This window comes from Sardina pilchardus, chromosome 7 (genome assembly GCF_963854185.1).
Source record: "Sardina pilchardus chromosome 7, fSarPil1.1, whole genome shotgun sequence".
NCBI lineage: Eukaryota > Metazoa > Chordata > Actinopteri > Clupeiformes > Clupeidae > Sardina > Sardina pilchardus.
In genome coordinates this window covers 5,239,517-5,262,717 of record NC_085000.1, presented here as the reverse complement: position 1 = coordinate 5,262,717, position 23,201 = coordinate 5,239,517, and the positions used below count along the sequence as shown (strand labels likewise).

At 47.5% G+C, this 23,201-nt stretch overlaps 2 protein-coding genes across 2 annotated transcripts; one reads left to right on the top strand and one right to left on the bottom strand.

The window, feature by feature from the left end:
• Nucleotides 1-5,043: 5,043 nt before the first annotated feature.
• On the bottom strand, nucleotides 5,044-8,577 carry wnt10b (wingless-type MMTV integration site family, member 10b). Its single transcript, XM_062542103.1, has 4 exons — nucleotides 8,410-8,577; nucleotides 6,762-7,024; nucleotides 5,912-6,390; nucleotides 5,044-5,559 (listed from the first exon to the last, which is right to left on the bottom strand). Exons 1-4 carry the CDS (start codon nucleotides 8,481-8,483, stop codon nucleotides 5,044-5,046), a joined length of 1,332 nt encoding a protein of 443 aa, XP_062398087.1. The 5' UTR covers nucleotides 8,484-8,577.
• Nucleotides 8,578-11,777: 3,200 nt separating this feature from the next.
• Nucleotides 11,778-16,368, top strand: wnt1 (wingless-type MMTV integration site family, member 1). The gene is made up of 5 exons (XM_062542102.1): nucleotides 11,778-11,841; nucleotides 12,199-12,304; nucleotides 14,222-14,475; nucleotides 14,750-15,015; nucleotides 15,285-16,368. The coding sequence occupies exons 1-5, from the start codon at nucleotides 11,832-11,834 to the stop codon at nucleotides 15,774-15,776; spliced, it is 1,128 nt and encodes a 375-aa protein (XP_062398086.1). The 5' UTR covers nucleotides 11,778-11,831; the 3' UTR covers nucleotides 15,777-16,368.
• Nucleotides 16,369-23,201: the final 6,833 nt, after the last annotated feature.

Below are 23,201 nucleotides of genomic sequence, written 5' to 3'. Positions count from 1 at the left end.
TGCAGAATCATGGTGAAACATCACTCAGAATAAATGGATCACAGTGAAAAGAACAACATAATAATACTACAATGACCAAACAGAGACAAAATTACAAGGATTATTTGCCTCATATATTCTAGAATCCGTGACCCATGTATGAGAAGCAAGTCAGTGTGATCCATTTCATTATGAGAAATGACAGTTGAAGACAACCCTTGAAGGCAATAGCCTACTAGAACTTTGACATTAAACCTGAGACATTGGATTTTGTAAAATTGGATAGCATCCATCCAATCATGTTCCTTTTTCCACTTCCTCCACCTACCAAGGAACAGCCAGAGAAAAGTGTGAACCACAAAGTAGCTACCCTGGTGTGTTCAACCGCAAAACGTGTAGGTCACAACAGGCCATTTGCTGCTATAGCCTACTAAGGACATTAACAGCTCGTAACAACACCCTAAGGAAAATCGCAAATGCACCTCAGTCGTCAGCAGGCAGCTGACCTGACAAAACCTACCAACATCTCAATGCGCTGAATGAAGAAACGGAAAACATGACAGCTTTCAGGTTTGCTATCATCACATGTGCGCCCTGTGCGCTGAGGGAAAGGAGAAGGGATAAAGGTGACAGTTCCATATAGGCTGGATGCTGCAAAACGAAGTTTTCTCTCCTGGCAACCCACGATTATAGCCTATGGGGCTGCGTGTGGCAATTCAGGACACAACGAAACACATTTATATGGGAGAAAAACAACCACGGGTAGAGGTATGTTTGTTTTTTGTGATGAATTGAGGTTTTAAAGGCTATATCACCATCCTCACCTTTCCACTAGTCACGACATCGTGAAGACGGTGAGGTGGCCTAGCGTAGCCTAAATGTAGAACACTTGCATTTATTTGCAAGGATACCGTGCTCAAAGATGAATAATTAATGTTTTACAACCTGTAATGTTTCCTCCTCCTCCCCATCACAGTACTAAATTTGCCCGTCTTAAAGCGCAACTCGACTTACCTCTGACAGCGGCACTGGATGATAACTGGCAAGTCGCCACCGGCTGCTCTCGCGATGTATGTAGTAAGACCCATTCATATGAGCGGAGGCTCGAGACTCTCGCGATACGGTGCTGCTGCAATCCAACATCTGTACAGTGAGGATGTAGGAGGGTACCATAATTTACATTTCTGATTCTGAACTTGTTAGTGTGAGTGATCATCAGCCTTCCAAAGTCGTAATCGTTGAATGAATCCAGCTTTTCCTCATTACCTCTCCACCTCTCTCTCCCTCTATGAGCTTGATGGAAAGTCAGCCAGTTCATTGAGTGATTCAGGCACCCCACCAAATGTCACTAACATCAGCACCAGGGAGCATTTCTATTCTCCCTAAACCCTACAGTCAGTTGGAAATAACAGAGGGCCAGAATAGGAGACATACACATATTGTAATGAATTATTCAGCCAAGGCCAGACTTCATGAATAACTAACCTGCAATATGTGCCAAATGACAGGATTTGGCAGCCTAACCTGTGTCTGGGGAGTAAGTGTTGAAAAACAATAGAGAATTGGGATTACAACTGATTTACTTTGCAGAGGGAATGACACAAGAACATGTGTGGCATAGTTTGTTGAATTATGATTAGTGTTTGTTATGTGTGATTGTAAACAGTGGCCGTGGACAGATTGCTTTAGGCCGGTAATGGCTTGAGTGAAGATAGGGCTTCTTAATGTCTGCACTGTGTACGTCGTTAGAAGTTTCACATTGCAGTGCTAATTCACAAAAGACAAACTCGGCAGCTGTTTTCTTACACACATACTTAGTTGTTTTTGTCAGTCCGTGTGTTTTTCCTGTCAGTGATTATTCTCAAACCAAACTTTGCCTGACTTCGTCAGAAGCTCATGAATATCCACGGCGTGTTGAACTCTTTTCAGACTTCCTTCAGCGTCGCCTGTGTGTCACCGCCTCTCGCAGACACATCGCTGTGATGCGTCAGAAGTGGCTCTCCCTGTGTCCCCTCACATGCCCCACCGGCTGTCAGTGACTTTGTGATAGATGTGTTTATCAATTCGGCGGTCGAGGCCCGGGAGAGAAGGAGCGGAGCAGATGTTTGCAGCTGCACACCAGATTACGGGGTGGAGTGCTGAGAGGGGGATGAAGGGGGTTGGGGGGGGTGGAGGGGATGGGTGTGGGGTGGGGTGGGGTGGAGAGGGAGCGTGCCGTGTTTGTGTGTGTTGGGACCTTGCGGGGGTGACAGGGGGGTTACAGTGGGTAGGGGTGGTGGTAGGAGGACTTGAAGGGGGTGGGAGTGGGACTTATAATTTAAAGGAGCCCTTCCTCTGAAGTGCATGCCAAACTGAACCCCAGCAAACACAATCACAAGTCGGCTTGGTTATGCTTGCAGAACTAATGAGGGCTTGCACATTGCGGGAAGGGCTTTGATGTTCTGGGTAGCTGGCTCCTTGTGTTTTCTCTGTTTCTCCCTGTCCCACATCAAAAATGGAGGGAAGGCTGAAGGAGGAGACCAGAAGCAGATGTTTCCATACGGTTAACTTTTTTCGCCTTTGTTTTAATGTAAGCATATACAGTAGATTTTGAATATGAGCATACCCGTATACAGCCCAAGTGTCTTAAATCTATCTATCTATCTATCTATCTAGCTATCTACTGTATCTATCTATCTATCTATCTATCTATCTGTCTAGCTATCTATTCAAGTGTTTTGAATGTCAGTCTGCCTGTCTAATCATTTCATCCTTTTATAATTTAAAGTGTGATATCTAAACAAATAACCACATCCATACACCACCAGAATTCCGACCTCCACCATCTCCATTCACTCTCTTTAATTTTGCGATGTCTGGTTGTCATTACTCCAGAGGCCGTCTGTGTGTGTTGCTTTGTATTTGTCAGTGGCATAGCACTGACAGGGTGGGGAGAAGGGAGAGGGAGGGTGAGAGAAAGAGAGAGAGAGGGAAAGGAAAAGAGAAAGAGAGAGGGAGCAAGAGAGAGACAGAGACAGAGGAAGAAGGAGAGAGAGGTTGTTCAATCTCTCTGTCTCACACATGGGCGAAACAGCGACAGGAAATTCCCTTTTGCAGCAGCTCCAGGGTGAAATGATAAAGGAATGAAGAAATGCAAACCAGAGATCCAGCACTTTATCATTCCACACCGCTCTCTCTCTCTCTCTCTTGCTCTCTCTCTCCCTCTCCCCCTCCTTTATTGTCTGCCTAAATACTATGAGGGGCAAACTCAGCAGAGCCACTGGGACAGTCGCCCTTTTACATTCCTGCAAAGGGCACTTCCCTTAGCGCACACGCAGCCACAGAGCACATGAACTGGCAGCGGCGGGCCTATGGCAGGCTAAGTGTCTGTGAGATAGTCAGGGCTGTGTGCGTCTGAAAGGGCGCGCTGGCGCACTCCAACCCCGACATAGATGTTAGCATTGTGCTAATGAGGCGGGTCGCCGAACAAGGACTCTGCCGAAAACACACACTGGCTTCAGTCTGCACCGCTAGCAGCTGCGCGCACGGCAAGGACAAGCCGTTCTAGCCAACACATGGCGCAGTCTGCACTGGCTATGAGTGCTGTGCAGCTGATCCCCTCGCAGCAGCACACCACAAAGGCTGGCATAATCGCCCAGCGTCTCCGCAGAGATACCCATAGGCCTGCCGGAAACAGTAGCCCCTCGCCTTGCCTCGCCATCCCTCCCAAAAAAGCATCCATCTTCAGCGCACATCTGTCAGAGCCATAATCCCCCAATTCCCCCTTGCTCCACAGCCATCACGTTGGTTTCTTATTCTGCAGTGCATGTGTTTGTATGAAAGTCAAATGCAAGTGATTGTGAAATTGTGTCTAAAAAGCTTTTTATGTAAGTTTTGGTTAACGACAAGATGTCAACATATTTTCACACACACACACACACACACACACACACACACACACACACACACACACACACAAACACACATACACACATATACACACACACACACAGTTGCATACAGTCCAAGTAGCGACAGCTGAAACAGAAAAGATGTATAGACAATATAATTATGTAAATTCACTATAAAACTCTGGGAGAAAAATGGAATATGATTGTTACCACTTGCAATTCTCTAAATGCAATTTGACACAGCATTTGGGAGATTAAAAGTCTTCCATCATTGCATTAACTTCTGGCATCCACTAAGATCCAGCAGTCATCCCACATCCCTCCCCCCATGAAACAATATGTATCTGTTTTTAATTTGATGTGGCCAAAGAAATCTCCAAGAAGCAGAAGTGCTTCCTTCACATTCGTCTTGCTTTGTAGGCAAGTCCCCAGTTTCAGCTCTCGCTGTTAAGAGTTCAAGCTGGGGTGGCATATCCATTTTTATAATGGTCCTGCAAGGTTCACTTGTTCCAGTTAAGCCATTAAGGAGTGGTATATCCATTGTCCACTGCCACACTGTTGGCCTTCAGTTAATGCTGAGAATGGTACCAGTTCACCATCCAAAAAGACATGCTTGGGCATAATTATCTGCTCTCATAAATGGTTGCAGAAATTGCCAAAGCAGAAAGAAATGTTATGAGTATACGTTTTCACATATGTACACAGGACTTGAAAACTGTGGTGGTGGCCACTCTGTTAAAATAATAATCTGTTCCTGCTGTTGTGCCTTGTTTTGGAGAAGAATGCAGATGGCTTTTGGGGCATTTTCATGGCTGAAAAGCTCAAGTCCAAACAGGCGAAGAGAAAGACAAATGACATGAGTCACCCCCTCCTCAATCTCTGACTTGGCATTTCGAGAATAACAAGAGCAACACAAAGAAAATGGATCCCAGATGATGGGATAAAACAAGCGGAGAGGCGAATAAACAGATACTGTGGGAGAGTAACACGGGAGGGATCATACACGCTCCCCGTCTCAAATAAAGTCATAAGTCAGGGATGAGGGACGTCTGGGTGGCTGAGTGCACCCTGAGCCAGGAGGGTACACGGGCGCACACCGCCTCCCTCATCTCCCCCCCCCCCCCTCCTCCAGGCTAGAGCTGCAGATTCCTCAACGGCCTCCTGGCCGCCCGGCTCACTTGCAGACGTTGACCCAGTCGGTGACGCGGCACTCCTCGCACAGCACGTAGCAGCACCAGTGGAAGCGGCAGTGGCAGCGCTCGCTGCGCGTCTGCTTGAGGATGTTGTGGCCGCGGCCGCAGCACAGCGAGTCGCAGCCGTCCATGCCGGGGCTGCTCTTGTTGCAGATGCGCCCGCGCGTGCCCGGCGAGTCCACGGCCGCGTCCGGCTCGCAGAAGTCCGGCGACTTCTCGAAGTAGACCAGCTCGCGGGACAGCGTGCGCCTGCGGCCGGCGTTCGGGTGGGATCCGGCGGCGGCGCCGTTGCCGGAGCCGGTGGCGGCCACGACGCGCGGGTTGAACACGCCGCTGTTCTTGTTCTGGGAGTTGATGAAGACGGCCGACAGGAACTTCTCCCGCAGCAGGGAGCCCACGAGGCGGAACTCCGGCGACACGTACCAGCAGGTCTTGAACTGGCAGCTGCCCGATGTGCCGTGGCATTTGCACTTCCTCTTCATGTTGTCAGTGACTATCTGTGCAGAGAGAGAGATGGCAGTTTGTGCTTAGAACACGTCCCAACTGGCAGAGTTGCATATCAGCTCAGTGGGGACTAATTTTGCATGACAAGCACTGAAACATAACATCAACAGTCGAAAGACACAACAACCATAAATGCAATCCAAACACTCAACATCAATTATGCATCTCACAGATGTGTCACTCTCTGATTTTATAGGCCCGCCATGATTTGATATAAAAGTACTCGGAGTGACAGATTAAAAACAGAAATGTTATGTGAGCTGTGAGGAATTTTTTTTATTTAAGTGTCTGTCAAGAGATAGCACACTGTATTCCCACAGAGCCCACCCTTCTCTCTGACCACACCTGTCGACCGACGCGGCTGTTGTGGATCCTCATGCGGGCGTGGATGTCCCTCGGGGAGCCCCGCGAGTCCAGCCAGTCTCGGGAGAAGCGCACCCCGAAGCGGGCGTCGTGGCTGCAGCCGCCCCACTCCCAGGTGTCCTGGAGCGAGGCCACCTCCTCCGGCAGGGGCTTCAGCAGGGTGGAGGGGTGCGCCGCGTGCAGGGCAGCGGACGCGGACGCGGCCCCCTGGTGGTGTGGAGGGACGTACCCGGGCTGGTGCCCTCCTCCTGCGGCTCCCCCTGCCGCCATGCCCACGCCGGCCCCCCGCTGCAGGGTCTGGAGCTGGAGCTGCGTGAGCTTCAGGCGGATCTTGTCGTCGTCCAGGCGCCGCTTGGCCTCGCAGCCGCAGCCGCGGAGCTTGCCCATGCTGCAGGCCGACGCCACCGAGTGGGCCACGCCGGCCGCCAGCAGGGACAGGGTGAAGGCGCTCTCACGGAAACCTGCACGGGAGAACATTCTCATGTTAGACAGGCAACACACACACACACACACACACACACACACACACACACACACACACACACACACACACAAAGCAGCTCATAACACCACAGGCACGACAGCACTGCAGGGAATCTTGGCATTTCCAGTGATCCGTGTGCGCTCTCCTTCTCACACACCATTAGTCTGTCTCATCCCTCCATTTTATTCCCCTAACGTGTTGAATATACTTCCACAGTCATAAAAAGAAAAAAAAACACGGCCTGGCATCCATTTAGCTGTTGCGCAAAACCATCCATGCATGCTTCCCATTATATGGCAGTGATGCGGATGGCTCCAGTTATTCCCCGGTCGCCCTGCGCTGACTCACCCCGGTTGAGGATGGCACTGTGGAGGGGCAGCTTCCCGTGGCTCTCCAGGGACGAGCAGTTCCAGCGCTGGTCCCGGAGCTGGTGCTGGCACTCGTGGATGGCCACCTGGATGCCCTGCAAGGCCGAGGCGGTGACGTCGGGGCTGCGCATGCACAGGCGCATCTGCCGCTTGCTCAGGCCGGCCAGGCGCAGGCACACGGCGTTGGGGGTGAGCACCGGCTCTCCTGCCATCTTCAGGCCGAGGATGTCATTGCACAGGACCCTGCGGGGAGCACAGCAGAGGGGGCAGCAGCAGTGTTATCACACAGGCCAGACGTTTGGGAATGGGACAGGCACTCTGACTCTGTCAGCAGCAGTAGGCTTGTTTGCTTTGCTGTTTTTATTATTTGTAACGATGCAACGAAATGTCTTCATAGTTAAAAACATGGCAAGGCTACAGTGTGGATTGGCCAATCGAGAGATTTAGGGGGGGGGGGGGGGGGGTGGAAGTTGCTTGCTGACAAGACAAGAAATGGCAATATTTTCACGTAAGTTGAACTTTTTGTTATACCAACACTGCAATTACTGATACCATTCACAAAATAATGTAGTAAACACAGTAGATCTAAATGATAGAAGAAAAAATAGAATGTATCTGCCGTAATAGAGATATTATGTATGACACTGCCATTTTCTGCAGTCTACTTCAATAAATTACGCACAAAATTTGCAATTTGTCATGTCAGAAAACTCAAAATTCTTTGCCAAGACTGCAATTTATGCTTGTGCGGAACAGTGAATGATGTGTTCTCACAGCACAGGGCAAAAAAAAAAAAAAAAAAAAAAATCCTTGGAAAACAACTCCCATTTTTATGCATGTGCCTTCAGTTGTTATGGGAGATTACATGAGAGAAGTGGTCGCCAGCATCACAATTACTAACAATAATTGTTGTGTCCTTTTATCACCATATTGGATACTTAAATAGGGGACACGACCCTTAGAGAGACAGTGAAAACAAAGCTCTTGGCCTTTCCAAATCTCTGGTTCTCATCACTTTCCTGGCAATGGAATTTGTAGTTTTAGCTGAACAATAATATAAAAATCTGACAAGAGGCCCTCTAGATAAAGTGTGATATCAAAAGAAGCCCAACACATTGATGAACTTCATGTCCACCAGTATTTCTGGGGGTTAGGAGAGGGACCGGCATGTCCTTAATCATCCTGTTTCCCGATACATTCAGGGCTGATGGTTTTCATTAAGTGTGTGTGTGTGTGTGTGTGTGTGTGAGAGAGAGAGAGAGAGAGAGAGAGAGAGAGCTTAGCATGTGCACACTTTGGTAAACTGTTAGTTTGCTCATCATGATCACACTAATGATTAATGATTAATACAACGGCTGTGAATGAACATCAGTGGATAGACAGACCAAAGAGACCAAAGTGATAGAAATAAAACTGTTGTGGTTAGACATGATTAGCTACAGCAGTGTCCTGTGTCCAATTGTATTTCGTTACCTGTAAACCAGATAACGCAGAAAGTATCGCCCCATCATATATTATTCAGTGACATGTGTCGTTATTAATATGACTAGCATACACTTAACCCCATGCAACGTCCTTGTTAAATAAGGAACGAGGAAACAGTAGTCCACACTGATAAGCCTACTTACGTGAAGGCAGGTGACAGAACTGCAGCAGCAAAAATCAAGATGCGTTCCAAACGGCGTTTATATGGCAAATCCATGGCGATAAGCACCTATCTGGGCGTGACATTAAAACACCGGTGTTGTAATCGATATTTACGATGAATCAGGCAGGCAGAACATCTATGGTCGCTTCTGGAGAGCGCAGAGTGAAGTTCGAGCCCGAGCGGGCAGTGTACGCTGGGACGAGCGCATGACAGTGAAGAGGAGGGGGATAAAACGAGGGAGGGGAAACACCGCCTCGAGCGGTTGTTTTCAAACGAATGATAGAGTGCAGCCATCAATTACACGATGCTAAGCCCAAATAACAGATAAACCTCTCAATATCACACTTGTCAACGTTTCAGTCACGACTATTTGCCTTTGCAGGCATGGGCTGTATAAACCAAACATATAGCTGAACAATCATGTCTGTTACTTACCAAAACGGACTGGGGATACCCCTTTTAAGTGTCTTCTTGTTTGATTGACAGTAAAACCCCCATGTTTGATTGTAGGCATGTTTTCATTTCGCCCCCCCCTTAAACAACAGGGAGCCGGCAGAAGGCAAGCGTGTGGCTCCGCTTGTGGCGCAAGAACAATATCTCCCACCCACTCACCACAGCGACCATGCCTCGCTTTATCGAAAGGGCTACAGGTAGGGCTGTGTTCGCATCACTGAGTTATGCTGCAAATACATGTATTTTCCATTAAGTGTAAATTATTCACTTACTTTGGTCTGATCAACAATTATTTAAAAATATGTGTTTTTACAGTAATTACACCTTGTATTTTCCCCCTGCCAGAAGCTTCTGGGTGTAGCGGATAGGATTTAGATTTTACCTTTACAAAAATTAAACTAAAATGAATTTACATTTATAATATACGCACCTTATAGCTTTTTCCGTATTTTTACGTTTCTGACCTCATCAACATAAGTGGCGCCTTGGCCTGTAACGATGAACGGCAAACTGGCAAACGGTGAACCAGATGCTTTCTTTAAAATGTATTTTGATTTTCAGTGTGTTGAATGATAATTGTTCTTTAGTGATTAGTTATCGAATAAGACATAGGCTACGCGTAAATGTGTCGCCTATGACAAATTGACGGTGGTCAGATTTGGAGAGGGCAACTCTCAAGCGCAGGTGAATAAGCCTACTATCGCGACAGGTGAGATCAGACAGGGTACCTTGACTTTTTGAAATCAAGTTATGCTTGGAAGGAACCTTGAAATATAATTCTACAGTTCCATTTCCTCGAATGTGTCATTGTTTTTGTAGCCTTTGCAATTTGGCCAACAGAATTAAGTTAAAACCTTGTAGAAGCGCTCGCATAAAAAAAATCTTATCTGACAAGCTATTCTTCATTTAATCTCCACCATGCCCCTTCTCTTAGATGTGGCAATGAAAAGTGCATTAGCATTTTGCCTTGGCGTGTATATCTAAGTGGCTTAAAAAGTGATTTGAAGTTGATTTGTATATAAAAGGCATCTCTTTAACCGGATTGCCTCTCTAATCTGCTCCGCGTCGCTTGACTGCTTCAGGAAACCAGCACCCTCAAGAGCTGGGAGTAAGCGTAGGATAGCAGTCATTAAAGGCCCTTAACAAAAGAACACTTCCTTAGCCATTTGCCTTAAACCTTCTGAAAACCTGAAGACGCGCAAAACCGCTGGTGTGTGTGTGACACAGAGAGACAGACAGAGAGAGAGAGAGAGAGAGAGAGAGAGAGAGAGAGAGCAAAGCAATACCATAATTTTGTGGATGACATATGCTTCATATCAGTCTGCTAGAGAACAAGCTGACATAGGATAGGCTACGCCATACGTAAGGATATAGGCCCAATAGAGCACCAACACAATAGCCTACAATCACCAAAACTATTTATCTTACATAGGTCTGCAAATAGACAATAATATATTGATATTGGTCCTGATGACTTCTGATAAAGATTTCAGATTGGTGATTCGTGATGTGGCCCGTGCCATCGCTCCGCTGGTCACAGCCTGCGTTCGAGGGAGGTCTGTTGTCCAGATGTTGGAACGTTTTTTTTTATTTTTATTTTTTTTATCTTTATGCTCTCTTTTTCTTCAGTGTCATTCCTCAGACTTCCCACACTAAGCAAATGGTACATTTAACAGCCATCACTTCATGATTTCCCTCCTTTGGCCTATAGCCTACCAAAGTTAAATCAGTCATTAAAACTAGAGTATTGAGGCTAGATACATTTATTTTGCTCTTGCATGTCCTGACCACACATCCTGTTTTAGTACAGATTTAAACTCGAGGTTGTTTTTATGGGGTTGTCTTATTGTTGAAAACTAGCCACAAATACTATGTACATGTAAACTGACGTGTTTGTCAAAAAAACATGGTTGGGGAAAAAAAATCCGGGTTTCGCAGTGTAAACTGGGACCGGGCAGGAGAGAAAATTGGTCATTCGTTTGCATGCGTAAAGACATTGGTTTTAGCTAGAGAAAGAGGGAGGAGACGCGGTTAAGGGAGTAATCCAACCACTCCGGGTAAAAAGGACAGATTAGATGTTTCATATTCCGCCGTTACTGTACTGTGCCGAGACACCAACTGCGCGCAAGGCTTTGGAACGACATCCTGTGTGCACACCCACAACCATGCACACATTTTTTCCCCGGAGGAATAAATTCACTTGATACATGGTGGGGGGAGATGGGAGATGGAGATGCTGTTTGGTTGTATTTTGATGATGATGCAATGCAAAGGAGATTTTTTTTTTTTTTTAGTCAGATGTTTACAATCCCGCAGACAGAAGTGATGGTATGACAGTTCGGAGCCCATGATAAAGCTGACAGCAGCATGGCATCTTTGCGGGTGGGAGATTATAACCGTGACTGGGAAATAGTACAGTTATTCTGTCCTGTCATGCCCCGCTAATGAATCTTTTGTACAACTGATTGACGACCGACTTCCTGAGTAATATGTTCAACTTGCTTGGTGGATCCTGTTCTTTCCCTCCTCATTCTCCTCTATCCCTCTGTCCATTTTTTGTTTTCTTTATTCATTGTACCCTATGAGGAGAATTAACCTATCCCTCCTTTCAATCCTATTCAAAAGAGGCAGAGAAAAAACAGAGGGAGATGGGAGCAGCAAATCCCTTTTTTATTCCACTTGTTGCGCTCAATAAGTGAAGAATGTGTCGCCTATCAGTCACCGAGGGGATCAAGTCTACAGGACGATCCCACGCGATCAATGGCTTGTACAGAGCATCAGTGAGATAGAGAGAGAGAGGCAGACAGGAGAAGCGACAGCAGCAGCAGCAGCATCCCTCCTGAGACCTCTGGTTAGAGCCGAAGATTCTCTGACTCGCACGCTTTGAAGCAGTTTAACCACTTTTTCTGCGTATGCGGACAATTTCCTTTGTTTGAAGATTTTTTTGGAATGTGGAGTGGTAAGTTGGTTTATTTTAAGCATTACCTGATATTTAATGAAAAGCGGGTGTTTGAGGAAATTATGTCACATTTCAGTTTCGGAGGTCAGTGGATGATCAGATCATGCGTGTTGTCAACCGGGAAATAAATAAATAGCCCGAGCATCATATGCTATGACATGTTTCTGACACGTGTGACTGTCATAAACACCTTTATTGATACATTTTTACATGTTTGGGGTAATTCAATCTGTAAACGATGCTTTGCATAGGCCTCCATAGGATCAACCCATCAATTTAACACGACTGACAAAATATTGGCTACAATGTGCATTGATGAAGATAATTAATGTTTTGTATTTTATTCTCTTCTTTGAGATATCATGCGTATACTCGCACTGCTCCTCGGGGTTAAAGCCGCCTGCATCCTGCTGGTTTCTTCGCTCTCTGGCACGGGAGCGGTTAACAATAGCGGCCGATGGTGGTGAGTTAATATGTGATGTATTCATTCTACACGGCCCATTCATATAGCTATGTTTTACGCACGCCTATGCCATAAGCTGCTAGTATGTGCATGTTGTTGGCTATCGCTACTTTGTGAGAGAGCGTAGTTGGTCCGTAAGCGATTGTAAAGCTCAATCTACAATTTCCCAGATGTTTAGGCTGGAGCATATTGAAATGGAATGATATAATGATAGCTAGCCGGTTGGTTTTCTGCTACCGTTCAGAAGTTTGCGGGTAGCGGGTAGCTGTTAGAAAACATGTGCGCCCTAAGGATGCTTATTCAAAAATATTTAAACTCCACTTAATATCTCATTTAAATGTCATATCTCACAGCCCAGAATTTAGCCATATTTTAACAGGTGGTCAGAAATGCAACAACAGCTAAATACCCTAATAGCAACTTGATCACAAGTGCCCAAGATGTCTCAGAATAATCTCTTAATGAATCATGGGAAGTGTTATTCAAATCTTATGTGAATATGTTTAATATTTAACCTACTATTTAGTCCAGATTTAGAAAGAGGTTAAGACCGTGTTTATTTACAGCGACTACGCTCTCTCCCCCCTCTCTCCCTCGCCCTGTCATTTTGACAGTGTGGCTTGAACACGAGACAACATTTTTCAGTCCAATGTGGGATAAATTAAATGTGGATTTATTTCATGGCTGAACGCATTTCCATTCCAGGTCGTATTGAGGGTCATTTTCTCGTAATGTGCTGAACACTCCAGTGTAGGTTGAAGTGTAGTCTAAGCAGCACTTGCCCATGTCTGCGTATATTAGTAATAATCTAATAAACCAGAATGTGTGGAATATTGTTTTTTATGATTTTCAAAATGCAGTAGTATTGGATTGAAAATAAACAGAGTAGCCACAAACAGTCCGGGAGCCCACATGTACCAAGAGTGGCAAGACGTCATTTATCTTCCCACCCACTCAGCTTCAGTGCTCTTGCAGTGCGTGCGAGGAAACTCGTGCGGAGAAGAGTCGCTAAGTGGAGTCCTGTGACAGCCATTGTCTTTGATAAGGATCAAAAGATATAACGTTTGTTGCAGTCTTTTAAACTTTGCTGAACTTGATAAGGGGAAAATAAATAATTTATACAAAGAGCAAGAGGAAACTGGGTCTCAAAAAGTGTCAAAAATGCGATAATTGTGACCTGTAAGACCATTATTGTTTAAGAGCACTGGACGTAGATCTACATTCTGAGGTTTGCTGCAGATGATGGGGATTGAGCAATAAGAACAGTATATTTTGAACGAGTTAAGCAATTTGTAGCAAAAATCTGTATGAGTTGCATTAAAGACCTCAAGCAGAATGAGATTCATTTATATCTGTGATGTCAATTCGTTTGTACTGATACAATAAACAGGCACACTAATGAATTATAAAGGTCGTCAGACAGTCCTTGGGTCATTGAAATAGGTCTACCACGTACATCCTGTAAGTGTATATGACGCATAATTATGCTATTACAACACAGTAACAGCCCTGAGGTCAAGGTTAACAAGAAGTTTCCCTCTTTTTATTATTTTTGTGGGTAGGCATGATCCATCATTTTTGCCATGCCGATTGTTTTTGTCCTTTCTAATAAGCAAATTCCCACCAGGCAATTACTTTGTTTACAGCAAGTTCTCAGTGTCTGCATGCAGATATGTGCCACATTTTCTGATGTTGTTTTTATTCAGGGAAATCAACAATGAATATTTTAATGAGTGGAAGCAATGCTATATGAATTCATTTCCAAATGACTCAAATTTAATGGCCGTTGGCATCAGATTGTTCCAGCAGCTTAGGGAACGGTAAAGGTCAGCTCCATACGAGGTGTGAGACACACACAGCTTATCGCCAACCTCCTTCATCTCGCCCCGTTTTTTTTTTCCCCTTTCTCCCTGGCAGGGGGATTGTGAACGTTGCCTCCTCAGCCAATCTGCTCACCAACTCCAAGAATGTGCAGTTGGTCCTGGACCCCAGCCTGGCTCTGCTCAGTCGTCGCCAGCGCAGGCTGATTCGGCAGAACCCTGGCATCCTCCACGCCATCGTCGCTGGCCTGCACACGGCCATGAAGGAATGCAAGTGGCAGTTCCGCAACCGCCGCTGGAACTGCCCCACCACCCACAGTCCCACCGTCTTCGGCAAAATAGTCAATCGAGGTGAGCTGGCCTCCACCCTCCCTCGGCTGCTGCTGCTGCTGGCACCGTGAGGCTTCGCCTGAGCTGCATGCAGGGCTGTTCTGGATCTGTTGTGTGCTTTAAAGGGGGGGGGGGGGGAGAGAATGGAGCAAAGCATTGATTTCATTCCCCCCCCCCCCCCCCAATAAATAAGGGGGTAATTGTGTGCAGGGCTATTTTCGCCCCAGCTTTATACCCATTTAAAAACGCACAGTTTGGGCGCACTGAGGAAACATTTCTGCTGTTGTTGTGGCAGGTTGCCGAGAGACGGCGTTTGTGTTCGCCATCACGAGCGCGGGCGTGACTCACGCGGTGGCGCGCTCCTGCTCCGAGGGGGCCATCGAGTCGTGCACCTGCGACTACCGTCGCCGGGGCCCCGGGGGCACCGACTGGCACTGGGGCGGCTGCAGCGACAACGTGGACTTCGGCAGGATGTTCGGCCGCGAGTTCGTGGACGCCAGCGAGAGGGGCCGGGACCTGCGCTACCTCACTAATCTGCACAACAACGAGGCCGGGCGACTGGTGAGAGACTCAAACGCACAGCAGCGCGCACCGCAGAGCTCTCCCTCTCTGTCTCTTTCTCTCCACTCCCTTTTTTTGTTTCCCTCACAATTCTTTCAACTGACTATCCCTATCCCTCCAGGCCTTTGTTTGCCTGAAACACTTCTCTCTTAATCTCATTTATTTGCAAGTTCCCCATCGGTTCTAGTCCCCTCACCCGGGAGACATGTGAGATAATCCTCTTTGCCCCCCCCCCCCCCTCCCCGCCCCCCACCCCCCTTCTGCTGCAGACGGTGTCCTCAGAGATGCGGCAGGAGTGCAAGTGCCACGGGATGTCCGGCTCCTGCACCATCCGCACCTGCTGGATGCGGCTCCCGAGCTTCCGGACGGTCGGCGACTTCCTCAAGGACCGCTTCGACGGCGCCTCGCGGGTGGTCTACGCCAACAAGGGCAGCAACCGGGCCTCGCACCGGGCCGAGCCGCGTCACCTGGAGCCCGAGAACTCGGCGCACAAGCCGCCGTCGGCCCGCGACCTGGTCTACTTCGAGAAGTCGCCCAACTTCTGCTCGCAAGGCGGCAAGATGGGAGCGCACGTCACCTCGGGCCGGACGTGCAACAGCTCGTCGCCGGGGCTGGACGGCTGCGAGCTGCTCTGCTGTGGCCGCGGCTACAAGACCCACACGGAGAAGGTGACAGAGAGGTGCCACTGCACCTTCCACTGGTGCTGCCACGTCAGCTGCCTCAACTGCACCAGCACCCAAACGCTGCACCAGTGTCTCTGACCGGAGCTGGAGTCCAGAGAGGAGATGAACAATAGCGGCTAGTGCTGCGCTGCGCTGTGATGTCCAGCAACCTGGAACAGGACTATGGGTTGGAATGTTTGAAGGGTGACATTGAGTATAGGTGAAGTCAACGGTTTTGAGGTAGAAACTGGATGACTGTCAAAGTCGGTGCAACGAAAAAATACAACAAACAACTATTCAGCGAGGTTGTGGGTAATCACAAGTGGAAGCATTCACGAGAGTGTGTGTTTACGGAATAACAGGAAGAGGTCTTTTTTGGAATTTACTCATATTTTGGGTTGAGAAGAGTTGTTTTGTTTATCCCATCTTATTGGGTTATTCTCAGCTTACATACCCATTACTGTGAGGGAATTTCATGCGGTTATAATCAACAGGCCTAACGCTTTATCATATCCGTGTCATAAAGGCAAAAATGCATTTCCTAGACAGACTGATTGATTTGACCATTTCCTAGACTACTGTGTGCCTTCCTCGGTCCACTGGAAATGATTATATCCTTGCTTCAACTTCCCAACTGCTCTTATCAAGCCAAAACAGGGATGAGAACCACTATGTATATCAAGGTGCTCCAAGACCAGGGTAGGGAGAAACAGGGTATTCGAAGGATGGGCAGGGCAGAACGGGTCTAACTCTAAAAACAGTCTGACGCAAAACTCTCTCCTCATCCTGTTTGTCTTCATACCAGCCATCGTTTTTTACACCCCCTCTCCCAAGTGTCTGATAGTTTGGGCAGACCAAAAAAAAAAAGAAAAAAAGAAAAAACTGGAGGGGAAAAACTGGACACAATGTCTGACAGATGTTTCTGTGGCCACAGAGCCACAAGCATGTTCTCTTGTAAAGACGTGAAAAACTCGCGCAAGACGGCAGTTATTTAAGTTATCTGTGATTTGTTTTCTTTTGCTGCAGTTCTTCAATTCTCACATAAAACTGTGTGAAGTGCATCTCCCGGGAAGTGCTGTCATCTGCCGGGCTAATAGGCTGGGAAGCTGCATAGCTCGCTCAGCCTCTTCTTTTTCCCCATTCCAGCAGGCCATCTATGTGTAGGGTCCTCTGTTATGGGAGCTGTTTCTAATGCGTCTTATCCATCTCTGTCAGTATTTGGCATAGACACATCTCAAATGGAACTTAGACTTTAACAATAAAATGAAATAATTTGAATGTACTTTAAAAACACTGAATACACTGTTGCAACAAATTCGTATAGAGTTTAGATTGGTGGTATGGTATGGTTGGGCTATATCTATGCCGAGATAATGGAGAGTGAGCATGGTATGTCTGAGTCACAGGGCAACCAGCCAAGCAGAAAGTACCCAGCTTACCTGTGCTATACACATCAACAGGTGAGGAAGAAGAGGACATTTCGCAAGGACTGGAATTCAGTGACGTGAGATTACCACCCAAATGAATTCGAAAACTGATACATTTGGTGGCAAGAAAAAGATAATCCCTTGTCCCAGTTATGTTTACAGGAGACTACATGTGTAGCTTTTGCACATCAGGAACAAATGGTCAGACATCAACCATATGACTGACCATGTTTAAAATCAGCTGACAGAACCAAAATGTAAATAATGTATAAAATATACAGTATATTTATGCTGATGTGACATGCAATGTGGGGGAGGTGTTAAAAATGAAGACAATAAAGGATAAATCTTTATTGCTCTTACCAGTGAAGGAGGATGTTCTCGATTAAGTTTGCGATAACTTGCAAAAGTGAATCAAACTGACTAACGATATTTTGAAGTTGTGACCAAATATATAAGCAACATGGCTTTCCTGCCTACCTGCCCTGTTGGCTTTTTAACAGCTGTGTTTTACATGCACTGAATATTATCTTTTTTCTTCTTGTAAATAAGAAATATTTATTACTGTATGATGGATTTTATACTGTTAGCGAGGAAAGAGTTAAATACAAAGTATTTTAGAGCTTTAAGTTGAATCTGTTGAATAATTAGACAAAGGCTTTTGTTGTTTTCCCATAGTTTAATAGAACAATAAAATTTCTATTTTCAATTACGTCTTGTCTCTGAAATCTTTATTTTACGACTACGTTGAGTTATTCATGTTTAAAGTTGTGTGAGTCTCATTTTAAGGTCCAGTTTAATGGGTATATATGAAATTACTATCATTCATAATCCCTGTCTCTCCACAGGGAATTTGAAAATTAATACAAATCTTATCCTTGGAAGCATGCATCACCCCTTTGGTATTATTATTTTCCCATACACCCTGTCTACTTTGTCTTCCTTCTGTTTTCATCTCTCCCCTCTTCTGTTGGTCACCAAAATTCTTTTTACGTTACACTCAGGCCCCCTTGATAGATCTGCACAACACAAATGTAGACGTCTTTATCTGGGTGTTCCAGAATCAATAAAGTGAAAAGCGTAATAACTAATATATGCAGAATCAATCACACAAGCAAAAGCACAAAAGCAGTCTTTGCCTCCAACTCTTCACCCTACAGTCCAAGCCCTTAGCTCCATAGGAACCACAGAGGAATCTCTGGGTACTGGGCTACATAGCCCCTATTATATATGTTTTTACAACACCAAATGTTTTGCTTCATTTACTTAATGTCGGAAAGAAATAAAGAAATAGTAAAAGGAGTAATGAAAGCCTGCAGTTCCACCCCACCCCCTCACCCCCGACCGCCAAACCTCCTCCCCGTCCCCCCTGCCTCCCCCGACTCGCACCCCTCCGCCCCTGGCAGGCGAGCGCGACCACAGAAGTTTGGAAGTGCTGAGGCAACTCTCCCCAGCCAGCCGCAGCCCAACGCAGGGCCAGTGAGGGTCAGCCAGACTGAGCGCCGCACAGCCGCACTGAGCCAGCCAGAACACCCCACTCCTCAGCAAGAACGCCCCACTCCTCAGCTAGAACACCCCACTCCCCACCTAGAACACCCCACTCCCTAGAACACCCAGCAGGAGATGAGAGCAGAGGAGAGGAGAGGGACGAGAGAAGGCAGTCAAGGCAGCAAGAACACCCCACTCCCCAGCTAGAACACCCCACTCACTAAAACTCTCCTCTCCCTAGAACACCCCACTCCCTTGAACACTCCTCAGCCAGAGAACCTCAAAAAACACCCCACTTCCTAGAACACTCCTCAGCCAGAACCTCCCTCTCCCTAGAACACCCCACTCCTCAGCAAGAACATCCCTCTCCCTAGAACACCCCACTCCTCAGCCAGAACGTCCAGCAAGAGATGAGTGCAGAGGAGAGGAGAGGGGCAAGAGAGGGCAGTCCAAAGCAGGCAGACAGGAGAGGACAGGACAGAAGAGCAATGGAAGGATACTGGGGATACCTGGAAGACGAAGAGGAGGTGAGAGGTGGACAGAGCAGGAGAAATGGCAGAGGATTCGCCAGGGGGGTAGAGGCAAAAGGAAAGCAAGATGGGTCACAAGAAGACGAGAGAAACAAGGATGGCAGCTAAGGCCTGACATGACAGGGAGAATTACGACCCAGACAGATGTTCATCTGTTGGAGGGGAAAGTCTGATGCTGGCAGACGTGAGAAGAGAGACGACCCACAGAGAATTGGGTAATACTGTTGAGTAACAAGGAGAGCAAGGAAGAGCACTGAGAACATGTTGGACACATGCTCTATGAACAAACCAGCAAACTGATGGGAGCGGTAAAGAAACCTGGGCCAAGAGAGAGATGAAGAGCGGGAGACATCAGACTAATAATAGACATCCACTGCCCTCTGCAATTACATTAAAGCGTCTGCACACAACTGCCAGAACAGCAAACAGCGAACATTTATTTCAAGATATACTGTATTATTAAGTCCCTTAATTGTCTGGGTCAAAAGGAAAAGGAAGGAAGGTCAGTTGGAAAATGGAGATCGAAACCAAGACTTTGAGATTGGAGAAAAAAGGGAGGATAACACGAAAGGCCAGAGAGAGGAAAGAGGAACAGAGGGTATGTAAGAGGATGAAAAGAGAGAGAGAGAGAAAAACAGGAGGAGAGAGAGAGAGAAAGAGAGAGAAGGAAAAGACAAGAGGAAAAAAGTGAAAGAAGAAGATGATCGACAGGGTTCGAGAAAGAGGCTAAGCAAGGTTCAATTCCCAGGCGCTGGAGGACTGAGGGAGGTGGAGGGGGTCCGTCATTGTGGGAGTGCTGAGGAGTCAGTGATAATTAGCTCAATTAGTGACAAAGGCAGTGTAATAAATACCGACTTAGTGTCTGGGTCCCCGCTGGCCTCTCCCCGCGCAGCCTGTGATGCGGTCCAGGACTGACGGACAATTCATTAAACCGACAAAATACCCCACCGCCCAGGCGTGACGCTGCGAGTTAGCCCCCTACTGGCCTGGGCCATTGTTCTAATTGTCTGGGCTGGAGTCACTCACTGGCTCTGCCTCCTCAGCTCGCCACCCTCCCCTCTCTCATCCCTCGCCTTTCAAAAAAGAGAGAGGGAGAGAGGGAGAGAGAGATGGAGAGAGAGAGAGGGGGGGGGAGAGGGGAGATAATGCCCCTACCTAACTCTGTAAGAAGGTGATCGGCAGGTTGGAAAAAAATGGTAAGAGTTTCATGAGGGTGAAGGGGGGTTGTTGGTGGGCGGAGGGGAGGGGCGGTGGGATTAGGGATCGGTGGGTTGCCTGGGAGTGCTGGGACCGGCCCCGATTGGAATGCAGCGAGAGATGAGTCCAGGAGCTCGGATGCGGGACAAAGCGAGAGTTAATTAGGAAAGATTGAAGGGGTTTGGCGACAATGGGCTGCCACCCGAGTCGAGATGAAATTGCTTCCGCGGATTATTGGTGGTGTGGTGCCGGGGTGTGTGTGTGTGTGTGTGTGTGTGTGTGAGTGTATGGGGTTGTGGGGCCAGTGTGTGCCTGTGTGGAGATGGATATGGTTGAGAAGGGGGGGGGGGGGTGCAGTGGCAGGAGGGGGGGCATTTGGGATGAAGTGGGGGGGGGCAGCTTCACCCTGCATGGGACTGATGGCTGCCCCTCTGGTTTGGGAGCCAGGGAGCGGGAGAGGCCAACCGGCTGTTCCCACAGTCTGTTCCTCCGCAGCCACCTTTGACACACAGGTCTGCCAGGCGGCGCGCGAGGAGGGAGGGTGGGAACGGGGAGATGCGGTTTGAGGGAAAACAAAAACAAGACCTCAGAAAGTATAAATTCATCATCTCTCTCTCTCTCTCTCTTCCTCCAAGACACCAACACAGAGAGAGATAAAGAGAGAAAGAGAGAAAGAGAGTGAGAGAGAGAGAGGGAGGCAAAGACGATAGAAGATGTAAGAAGCAATAAAGAAACAGAACAAAAATTAATGAGACTCATAAAATTCATAGCAATAGATATTTATCCTTCCGATCAGTTAGCCATCACCGCATCCCAGCATTCTTTAGAAGTAGTAGGACACAAGTCTGCATTCTCTAGAAGTATACACTAAGCGCAACCTATACTGGACACTGTCAATTAGTCCATTTGTATTGTGAATTCTTTCTTCTAATACATTTTATTTACTGTCCACCAAAAAAAAATGCCTTTAAGACCCTTAAACTTGAGAAAGAACCCGCAACAAAATGAGAGGCCAGGAGCAGTTTAGAAGCTAATTGAATAATTGTGCAGATTAAGTCACTTGATAATTGGCCAGAACAAAACCACAGTGGCCTGGCTTAGTGTGGCTCCATCAGACGAAAAACGAAGTGAGAAGTGAATGCACTCTCCCTCTCCCTCTCTTCCTCTCTCTCTCTCTCTCTCTCTCTCTCAGGCTCCAGAGTGCTTCCACGCCACTGCCCAGCGGAGGAAGCGGCGAGACTCAATCTCGACTCCTGAAGATTGAGCCCGAGAGAGCTGTACGGTAAACAGGTCAATTACGGCTGGACCTTTTTTGCACCGAGGAGATGATATACTGTATGATACCCTAACGCACAACAGCAAGGGTCAAAGCTTCTTATTAAAATTCCAGCAAAATTGTCGGAAGATTGTTTCTCTGCGCAGACCTCGGGGCCCGGAGCAGGGGCCTGAGGGACAGGGGGTGCTGATGCTTTGGGCAAACGCAGGCAACGGCGGGTGTGTGGAATGTGGACGCAGTTTTACTGACCACAATGAATAACACGCTCCATGAAGTAGCCATAGAGGGTGAACCGGGAAAGAGGAGTACTTGGGTTACAAAAGCAGCAGAGGATACCATATGGATGAGAGCAACGGATGCCAAGAAATAAATGAAAAGAGAAAAAAAAAAAAAATCAATGAGCAAAAAATCTGAAAAATGGACAAATTTGGTGTGTGAGGTTTATGTACAGGAAGTTTCTGTGTGTGCTTGTATGCTTTTGTGAGGGCATGAGTGTGTGTGCGCATGTGTGTGTCTGCTTGTGTCTGAGTGTTTGTGTCTATGAGTGTGTGTGTGATGGGTAATTAGCGAATGTGTGCAAGTGCAAGTGTGAATGGGAGCGAGCGCTCTCGGAGCGGCCCGGGGAAGGAGAACAGCTGGGAGGCAGGCCGCGTCCAGAAGAATTGAGCCCTCGCAACACTGGCCCTCTCAGCAGATGGCGGCTCCAGAGAAGCTGCCATGGTGAATCACAATAGGCCCCGCGCCGGTAACATCTCCATCACACCCTCGGCCCCGGCTCTGCCACTGCCCCCGCACCGCGCAGGGGGTGACAGCCGCGGCAGACGGAATGGAACCCGCCATGGCAGCCAAAGAACTGGAATCCTGATGAATCATCGGCAGCTCAAAATCAATACCATTTGCACAGTGGTTTATAAACAGTGTTAGGCCATTTTCCCTCTTATTGAAAATACATGTGGCAAAAGACTTGTCTCCGACTGGTCTGCATCATAGCACCGCTCATACGTCATGATGTGTAACTCAGTGAAGTGCTTATTGAGGAGGGTGGGGTGGTGGGGGGTATGAAATACGGCCATGGCGAAAGGACCAAGGCGCGGGGGTGGGGGGTGGGGGGTTCTGGAGCAAAGACATTTAGCCGAGCAGACGCAGGCCGAGGCCAGACACAGGGAGAAGCCACTGCTTTCCTGGGGGATGCATGAGCAGTGCAGTGTGAATAAGGGCTGGGAATGCGGACAGACCACGGGACCACTGTGAGCAATCAGGATGATGTCTGTGGCTTCGGCTCCGTGCCCCTGAAGAGGGATATGTTGAGTTTGGAGCGGACCGTAGGTGGGAGGGTTATGAGTGTCTGTGTGCGTGTGTGTGTGTGTGTGTGTAATAAGTTTTAGTATGTGCCTGTGTGCTTGCCTAGTCCATGTCTCTGTCTGAGTGCATGTATGTGGTTGTGTGTTTATATGTATGTGTCTAGAAGTGCTTGTATATAATGGATGTGCGTGTACGTGGGTGGGATGGGTACAGGCATGGGGCTGAGGGGGGAGAAGGTTATAATTTACGCGCCACGATCGCACCCATTCTTCCCACACACAAACAGACCGTGACCTCTTGATTC